At 68.5% G+C, this 8987-nt stretch overlaps 1 protein-coding gene across 1 annotated transcript; it reads left to right on the plus strand.

The window, feature by feature from the left end:
• Window positions 1-1746: 1746 nt before the first annotated feature.
• Window positions 1747-8595, plus strand: CAMKV (CaM kinase like vesicle associated). The gene is made up of 11 exons (XM_087745046.1): window positions 1747-1904; window positions 5040-5148; window positions 6354-6485; window positions 6568-6642; window positions 6726-6864; window positions 6944-7064; window positions 7348-7423; window positions 7505-7641; window positions 7721-7799; window positions 7873-7960; window positions 8155-8595. The coding sequence occupies exons 2-11, from the start codon at window positions 5054-5056 to the stop codon at window positions 8410-8412; spliced, it is 1200 nt and encodes a 399-aa protein (XP_087601172.1). The 5' UTR covers window positions 1747-1904; window positions 5040-5053; the 3' UTR covers window positions 8413-8595.
• The last annotated feature ends 392 nt before the right edge of the window (window positions 8596-8987 follow it).

Consider the following 8987-nt stretch of genomic DNA (forward strand, 5'->3'; position numbering starts at 1 on the left):
AGTGGGTGCACAGAGCAGAGGGGCAGGGCACAGCAGGCACAAACGCCGTTGGGCTCAGCAGAGCTGATCACCTCAAAATGGGGCCAAAGAGCCCAGGCAGAGCCAGTGCCAGGAGGGGATCGGGTGGGCAGTGACGGGAGCCTGGGGCTGTTCTGCCACAGGCAGGAGGCGGGTGCCAGTAGGCGACAGGCACAAGATGGGCCGAGGGGCACTGGAGGAGTGCTGGCCCCATCCCTCGTCCCTCATGCCGCAAGCCACCGCCGGGCAGCCCTGAGCTGCACTGGGCCCCTGCCGGGTAATTGTGAGTTACGCTACAGGTTCCCACGAGGTGCAAAGATTAATAACCGCGCCGCGCTGCTGCCAGCCGGTATGATTAAACTCTTGATTAGAAGCTCAAACTACAGTGCCCTACTAAGTCCCCCACTCTCATGTGCTGTTAATTACCCGGTGCGGGTGGCGGTGGGCCTGTGGCTCGCAGGGCTCGGTGCTGCGCAGGGGACGGGTGCAAGGGGTGCCCTGGGCTGCCTCAGCCTTGGGGTGCTGGCCGGTCTCCCTGTGCGCAGAGGGGAGATGCTGGCTTTGGGGACACGACTCTGGTGTTCCCTGTCCGTGGGCCTGCCTGACCAGGGCTCAGGGGGGCATGAGTCCCAGGAGAGGGCGGTCACATCCCCACGGTGGCTCAGGACGGCACAGGCCAGGTGGTTTTGGGGAGCTGGGGTCTGGTGGGTGCAGGGGCGGGAGGGGAGGAGAAGGGGGTGCAGCTCGGAAGTGGCACCATATGGGCCGCAAATGCCAGCGCGCAGCATGCAGCCGTTTGGGAGGCTCTGCACACGCGGCTGCATTGCGTGAGGGGCGAGGTGCTCTGGGGGCTGGGGGAAGGGGCTGGGGTTCTCACTGTGCCCCCAGGGCCATGCTGCCTGCCCTGGGCTGGGCGCCAAGCCCGGGCTGTGGGCAGAGTTAAGGGTATCAGGGTGGCCCCAGGCTGCTGAGCAGACATTGCCCCTCTCTCACCCCTTGGCCCAGGCCATGGGGTGCAAACAATCTCTGCCTGTGGGGGAGCGAGCGGGGCCTTTGGCCCCACAGCTGGGGAAGGAGGACGAGGGAAGTTGGCTGGTTCCCACAGGATCGTGGCACAGAAGCAGCACCGTGTGCCTGCCCACCTTTTCATGGCGCCTCTTAGTGCCCTCGGGGGACAGGTACCTGTGGCACTGAGCCCACACTCAGCACCGATAATAACCTGCTCCTGTCCCCTCCTGGCCCATCCCATCTGTCCCATCCCATCCACCCTGTCCTAGCCCATCCCATCCCATCCTGTCCTATCCCATCCAACCCGTCCCATCCCATCCATCCTATCCCATCCTATCCTACCCCATCCCACCCCATCCCATCCACCCCACCCCAGCCACTCCTGTCCCGTCCCACCCAGGGCCGGTGGCCGTGGCGCAGCCCGGGGACCCCGCCTCACCCCGGTGCTCTCTCTCTCGCACCGGTCCCCACCGCCTCAGCAAAGCCGCCGGACACCGGGGCCGCCCCGGGGTCGCACAGGGCCGCCCCGTCCCGCCGCCGTGCCGGGACGCGCCCCGGCGCCACGCGTGACCCGTCCCCGCGGGCCCCTCTCCCGCGCCCGACGGGCGGGGGGCGAAGTTTGGCGGTGACGTCAGGGGCGGGGCGGGGCGCCCCGGGGAGGGGGGCGGGGCTTCGCGGCCCCGCCCCCCCCAACTTGCCGCGCCGGGCGCGCGGGGCCGCGCCGCGACGGACCGACGGCTCGGCTGGGCTCGGCTCGGCTCGGCTCGGCTCCGCACCGGCCCCGCACGGAGGGAGGGAGGGAGGGAGGGAGGGGCGTGCGGCCCCCCCAGCGGCGGCCCCGGGCCGCGGCCCCCCTTTGCGGTCGGAGAGGCGTGCAGGTGAGCGCAGCGCGGCGCCGCGCCGGGACAGCCCCGAGCCGAGCCGAGCCGGTCCGGTCCGTGCCGTGGGCGAGGGGGGCCGGGCGCGGGGTGGGGGCGTTGCTGGGATTTGGCGCTTGTTGGCCGAGGGCTGCCCACCCACCCTCCCCCCGCACCCCGGTGGCCCGGGACACCCCGGCGGGACCGTGCCGGTCCGCACCCGGCTGCGTGTGCGCCCCGACGGCTGCCCGCCGCCGCATCGCCCCCGCCGGCACCCCGCGTCCCGCAGACCCCGAGCCCCGACGGGCTCCGCGGGCGCGGCGAGATGCCGGAGCCCGGCTCCCCCTGCTCGCCCCCGCCCCCGGGCCGCTCCTGCCCCGGTGCCGCCCCCGCGGGGCCGGCCCCGTGGCGGGGGGTGCTGTCGGGGACCCGCCGCCGAGCATCCCCTCCCGGGCCGGCCCCCTGCCCCTCTCTCCCGCAGCCCGCTCCCTTCCCGCTGCCGCATCGCTCCGATCCGGCACGGCCGAGCCCTCCCCTGCGGTGCGCGGCCCGGGCTGCCCCCCCCGGGGCTGGGGGGCGGTGGGCTCCGGCCCGGCCCCGGGGGGCGGTGGGGCTCCCCCAGCCCTGCTTCTGCCCCAGCCCGGGCCGCTCCTGCGGGCAGCGCGGGGCTGGCGCAGCCCCTCCGCCTCCCCACTGCCTGCTGCTGCCTGCACTAGCAATATTTCGGTGCATCTCGGCTCGGCTGCCTTTTTGCCTCTCCCCGGTACATCCGTCCCCCGGGCCGGGGGGGCGGGATGGCAGCGGGGACCCCCCCACGGACACGTCCAGGGTGGCTGCAGGTGGAAGTGGGTCTGGAGATAGAGGGCCGGCCGGTGGCCCCCCACACCGTGGGGCAGAGCTGGGGCTCAGGGGGCTCGGGGGGTTTGGGGGGCCCCGCTGGCGAGGGCTGCGTGGCTGCGTCATCCCTCCGTGTCGTCCGCACCCGGCCACCCACTTCCCCGCTATTGTCTTACACCCGCTGTTGCTTCTGCTCCCAAATTAGACGCTTTTGGGGAGGGGGGGCTGGCTGCGCGCGGGTGCCCGTGCAGCACCCAGCCTTCTCCCCCCAGCACCCCAGGGAGGGAGCACTCACCCCTTCGCCCACCCCTTGCCTGGGTGCCCCTGCCACAGCGGGGTCGCTCTCACCTGTGGGACGCAGGTGCTGGCCCCGATGTGGGGCTGGGTGCCTGCCTCCCTTTTTGGGTACCCCGGGTGCACTGAGCCCCCCCCCCCCCCAAGCCAGCCTGGGGCAGGGGAGGGTGCCAGTGCTCAGCCCTGGCAGGATGGGTCCCCGCTAAATCAACAGGAACTAATTTTATGAGCGCAGATTAGCTGAGTGCTCGCAGAGAGAGCAATAAAATCCCGATATATCATCCCGCCCGGGTCCCCTTCCCGGCTAATCCTGGCATCACACCGCTGGCGCTGGCAGCCTTCCCGCCCGCCCGCAGGCCAGCTCTGCCTCTGCTGGCCCGCGGCACCGAGCCCACTGCCACGCCAGCACCTGGCAGGACAGCCCTCCCTCTCCCTCGGCCAGGCACGGTGGCACGGCAGAGCTGGCGTCGCATAGCACGGGGACACAGAGGTGCCAGGCAGGGCACGTTTGCCGGGGAGGCTGTTGGTATGAGCTGAACGTGGGCTGGAAAGGCTCACCGGTCTGTGGCACGGGGAAGGGTGTCCCATGGGTGCTCTGCTTCTCTTTTGGGAGTGGGTGCACCCTGAGCGGGACGGGGACGGGTGCTATTGCCTGGCATGGGCTTTCCCGGCAGGAGGGTGCCCGGGTGTCGTGTGAGGTGGGAGCACCCATCCTGCGGGCATCACTCGGGCAGGCACAGAGGCAGGTTGACCCCGAGGGATGGAGGCAGGAAGGAGCATCCCCCCGTTCCCTGGCTCACTGCGCCCATGTCCCACCCAGATTTGGGGTCGATCACCCCAGGGAGCGCTTAGGTGCATGCCCTGGGTGCTGCGGGCAGGACCACCTTCCTCCCAGGGCCTGCGTGGCGGGGACAGGGCCGTGCACCCGCAGGTGGGTTGGGTGCTGCCGGGTGCTGCCCGTCCCTGCCCCCTCCAAAGGATGTGCCGCTTTCTGCATCTCCAGCTCCCATTGCCATAGCAACAGGCTCGGTGCTTGGGTACCCGCGATACCGGCTCCCGCATCCCGCGCTGCCATCCTGCCCGTGGCCCTTGCCGCCGGGCTCCGGGTGCTGCCGGCACAGCACGGCGAGACTGGCATGTCGCAGAATGGTGTTTTGGGAGCTTTAGCGTCGGGCGATGGGTGCCTCCAGTGCTGTGCCAGCATCCCATCGTGGGGTCCCACTCGGGCCTGTTTGAGAGGGCTGGGGGGACCTGGGAGCCCTTCTTCCTTCTGAGCCGTCAGAAAATAACATCAGTTGAAACTTCCTCTCAGTAATGGGGTAGGAAAGGGAAAAAAATAACTTTATGGGACCAATTTTTTGCTGGGAAGCTTCTGAGTAGGGTCTGGTTTCAAAGGGTTCTTGGCAGGAAAGCAAGGGGCAAAACGTTGTTCCTAAAAGGCCGGAGGAGCCGGCACGTGCCGGGGCCGGTGTCCTGCCCGCTGCTGGCAGCAGGATGGCTGGCACTGCCAAACCGCGGTGCCTGCCTGCCCGGTGCTGCAGTGAGGCCGTCGGGGCTGGTCAGAGTCGGGAAGCTGAGGCTGGTGTTAAGTCGCTGCACATGTGACAGTGTGCGACGGTGCTCTGCCTGGGGAAGCCCCGGCTACAGAAATGTCACTGCGGGGCAAAACCGGGCTGAGAAACGGGAAAGGGTCGGTTCGTCTCTGCTTGCCTCCCCAGCGGGTGCTCTGGGCTCTGCGCTAGCCCTGGCTACTTATGTATCATTAATGATCCGCAAACGAGAGCCAAAGGAGCCGGCTTGCGGCCGTGCCGGCAGCCGGAGCCCAGGCAGAGCGGCTGGACGCCACGGGGATGGACGCACATCGGTGGGGCTGGGCGCACGGCGGCTTGCAGCAGCCAGGGAGCACAAGCAGCCGCCACGCTTTGTCAGCTTTACATTAATTAGTGCGGCTCAGGGGGGGCCTGGCGCGGCTCTCGGGGGGGCCGGCGGTGCCGGGGCGCTCACCGCCTCTCCCTGCCCTGCCAGCACCGGGCCCTGCGATGCCGTTTGGCTGTGTGACGCTGGGAGACAAGAAAGATTATAACCAGCCGTCCGAGGTGACCGACAGATATGACCTGGGCCAGGTCATCAAAACGTGAGTTGGTGCCTCCCCGGCCCCGGGGCTGCCCCGGGGACCCCAACCGCCTTCGTGTCTCAGGCTGAGGAGCAGCGCGATGCGCCCTGCCGGTCCCCAGCTGGGACCGGCAGGGCGCATTTCAGGGTGGCCGTTCCCTAATTAATCCCTCTTTCTGGCGGGCGCATGGGGGTGTTCACTGCCGGCTCCGAGGAGGGCAACAAGGTTTCCCTGCTGCTGCTGGCTGCAGCTGGGTGGCTCCCCGTGTCCTTCCCTCCTCCCCCCAAGATCTGCGGGGATTGCAGCAATTCCACGCGATCCCAGCTCCCCGAGCGCTCCAGGAAGCAGGAGGGCTCCACTCCAGCAAAGGAAAGGGCAGATGTCATTTAGGAGGGGAGTGGAGCATCGCTGCCTCCCCCCAACTTTAACTGCTGTGCTGGGGGACCCATTAGGAAGCACTCCACAAAATGTAACCCTCAGACCCATTAAGAGTGGTTTGACCCCAAAACACGTACCAGAAATTTTTCTGTCGGTCTCTGAAACACCGGGACTGCTTGACCATGGGTCACGCCTGGCAGGATAACACTGGGTGGCAGCGGGGACCTTTTTGGGTGCTCTCAGAGCTTTGCTCCATCCTCTGGGCAGCCTGTCCTGAAGCCCATGGGTCCCAGTTCCCCTGCACCCAGGGCAGCGGCCATGAGGGTTTTGGCGTGGCCGGGGAGGGGTTGGAAAGCGAGAGGTGTTGCCGGAGCGGTGCTGAGTGCCCCCCGTGGGTTCCCCCATGGCTCCTGCCCGGCCGATGGGCTCGAGCACCATTAATAATAGAACAGAAATATTGCAGCATCCCCGGGCAACCGGCGCGTCTCCCCTTCTTTCTTCCTGACTGCCGCGCTCGCATTGATGTCGGGGCGTGCTGCTGTTCTGGCTCGGCACAGGCAGCTTCGCAGCAGGTCCTACCCCAGCTGCCACAGGGATGGGGCTTTTTAATCAGCAAATTTTCCCCCTTCACTATCAATTTGCTTATTCCACGTCGATTCCTTCTCACTGCGCTTTTTTTTTTTTGCCCGTCTCTGCTCTGGAGAGGTTTTTAGCCGCAGCTTCCTTCCACCCTGCAGCATCTCCCCTCACCACTGGGATGGAGGGGATGCTGGTGGGCCCAGGGACCACCTGAGCACTCCAAGCTCGGCGGTCCCTGGGGGGGGTGACGGCTGCGGGCGCCCTTCCAGGGAGGAGTTCTGCGAAATCTTCCGGGCCAAGGAGAAGACCACGGGGAAGCTGTACACCTGCAAGAAGTTTCTGAAGCGGGACGGGCGGAAAGTGCGGAAGGCAGCCAAAAACGAGATCATCATCCTCAAAATGTGAGTGCCGGGGTCGGGGGGGCTCCCATGCCACCGGACAAAGCGGGGACCCCCCATTCACCCTCACCCTGTCTCTCTGCAGGGTGAAGCACCCCAACATCCTGCAGCTGGTGGATGTCTACATCACCCGCAAGGAGTATTTCATCTTCCTGGAGCTGTAAGTTTGGGGGGTATGGGGGGGGTCTGGCTGCGGGTGCCCCCGCCGCGGGGGGGCGTGTCTCAGCAGAGCTGCCGGCGCAGGGCCACTGGCCGGGAGGTCTTCGACTGGATCCTGGACCAGGGTTACTACTCGGAGAGGGACACCAGCAACGTCATCCGGCAGGTGCTGGAGGCCGTCGCCTACCTGCACTCACTCAAGATTGTCCACAGGAACCTCAAGGTGGGTGGTGGTGGGGTGGGAGCACCCATGGGTGCTGGTGTGCCCCCCGCCCCGGCACTCACAGCCCCTGTGCTGGCAGCTGGAGAACCTGGTGTACTATAACCGCCTGAAGAACTCCAAGATCGTCATCAGCGACTTCCACCTGGCCAAGCTGGAGAACGGGCTCATCAAGGAGCCCTGCGGCACCCCTGAGTACCTGGGTGGGTGAGAACCAGCCAGGCGGGTGCATGGGGTTGGGTGGCACTGCCAGGGTCCCAGCAGGTGCCTGATGCTCCCTGCCACCCTGGGGACCGGTCCTGGGGGCTGCCATCGGGTCCCTCCTGATAGTCACAGGTGCTCCCGGTGGGTCCCTCCTGCTCCCCATCACCCCGGGGACTGATCCTGGGTGCTCCCGATGGGTCCCTCCTGCTCCCCGTCACCCCAGGGGCGAGGGGCCAGGGGATTGGGGACCCCAGGGCAGGGCCACTCTCCTGTCCCTTGCAGCTCCAGAGGTGGTGGGGCGGCAGCGGTACGGGCGGCCAGTGGACTGCTGGGCCATCGGTGTCATCATGTACATCCTGTGAGTGCGGGGTGAGGGCTGGGGTGGCTGCGGGGGGCCAGGAACCAGGGGCCAGGTTGAGCCCCCCGCCCTGTCCCCCAGCCTCTCGGGGAACCCCCCCTTCTATGAGGAGGCAGATGAGGAAGACTATGAGAACCACGACAAGAACCTCTTCCGCAAAATCCTGGCTGGGGACTATGAGTTCGACCCGCCGTACTGGGACGACATCTCGCAGGCGGGTGAGCCCCATGCCAGGGAGGGGGACACGGGGTCTCACGTTGTCCCCCCCCGGTGCTGACTTCCCCCCCGTGCCCCCAGCCAAGGAGCTGGTGACGCGCCTGATGGAGGTGGAGCAGGACCAGCGGATCACGGCAGAGGAGGCCATCTCCCACGAGTGGTGAGGGGCAGTGGGGCTGGGCGGGGGGCTGGGGGGGCTGGTGGGGGCTGCTCACCCCTTTCTGCCTCCCCAGGATCTCTGGCAATGCTGCCTCTGACAAGAACATCAAGGACGGCGTCTGCGCCCAGATTGAGAAGAACTTCGCCCGGGCCAAGTGGAAGGTGGGTGGGGGGGGCCCCGTGCCTCAGTTTCCCCTCTCAGCCGAGCCCATTGCCCCATCACGGGGCTGTCGCCAGCCCTTGCGACCCCACCAGCCCCCAGCAGGCATCCCCGATGGGGGACCTGATGCCCGGGTGAGGGGCCCGGGGGCAGGGGAGCACCCACACCCCATGGCCCCCCGCCTCTCCCCCCGCAGAAAGCCGTGCGAGTGACCACGCTCATGAAACGCCTGCGGGCACCTGAGCAGACGGAGACGGCCCCGGCACCACCAGCCGCTGCCGCCACCGCTGCCACCGCCGCCAAGGACACTGCGGCCCCCGCGGCCCCCAGCACACCGCCCGCCACCGTGCAGCCCCCGGCCCCCAGCACGCCGCCTGCCACCACGTGTAACGGGGACGGGGCTGCCACCGCCACCGCCACCACCACTGAGTCCCCCAGCGAGCAGACCGGCTGAGCGGTGGCGGCAGCCCCCGGGCCCCCCCTCTGTACATAGCCCCCGGCATGGTCCCTCCCACGCCCCCGCCTGCGCCCCCTTTTCTACGTGCCCCGACGGAGAGCCGGCCGCGGGGCAGAGCCCTGCATGGAGCCCGTCCTCCCTGGCCCCCCCGGCCCCTCCTGGCCCCCTCGGTGGCTTTGCCGGTCGGTCTGTCCCCCTCTCTGCTCTCTCAGTCTGTCCCCTGCCGCCGTCCCCCCCCAGGGATGCCCAGAGATAGGGGGCAGCCCCCGCGGCCGCACGCCCTGCGGGGCTGGGGGGGCGTGGTGCGGGGCCCCCCAGGACACGCGTGCATGTGCGGGGCCGCGGGTGAGGCCACGCGGGACGGAGCGGGGGCCCCTGCGGGCGGAGCACCCGGCACCCCCTCTCCGTCCCTGGGCCCCGGGGGAGACGCGTTGCAGGGGGCGAGGGAGCACGGGGCCCCCCCGCCCGGGGGGCAGCCACACGGCCCCCCCCGCGTCGTGTCTGGAGGATCCCAAATGCCGCCCCCTGTGCCCTCTCCTCCCCGGTTCCCGCTTCCCTCCCTCGCAGCTGCA

Source organism: Nipponia nippon, unplaced genomic scaffold (genome assembly GCF_047370975.1).
Source record: "Nipponia nippon isolate SJK-2023a ecotype South Korea unplaced genomic scaffold, ASM4737097v1 scaffold_9, whole genome shotgun sequence".
Classification (NCBI taxonomy): Eukaryota; Metazoa; Chordata; class Aves; order Pelecaniformes; family Threskiornithidae; genus Nipponia; species Nipponia nippon.

Excerpts from the sequence above, each read along its gene's own strand:
- CAMKV (XM_087745046.1), top strand. The coding sequence starts at position 5,054 with ATGCCGTTTGGCTGTGTGACGCTGGGAGACAAGAAAGATTATAACCAG. Across the intron at positions 7,065-7,347 it reads CGGCACCCCTGAGTACCTGG|CTCCAGAGGTGGTGGGGCGG; the intron begins GTGGGTGAGAAC and ends TGTCCCTTGCAG. Across the intron at positions 7,961-8,154 it reads TCGCCCGGGCCAAGTGGAAG|AAAGCCGTGCGAGTGACCAC; the intron begins GTGGGTGGGGGG and ends CTCCCCCCGCAG.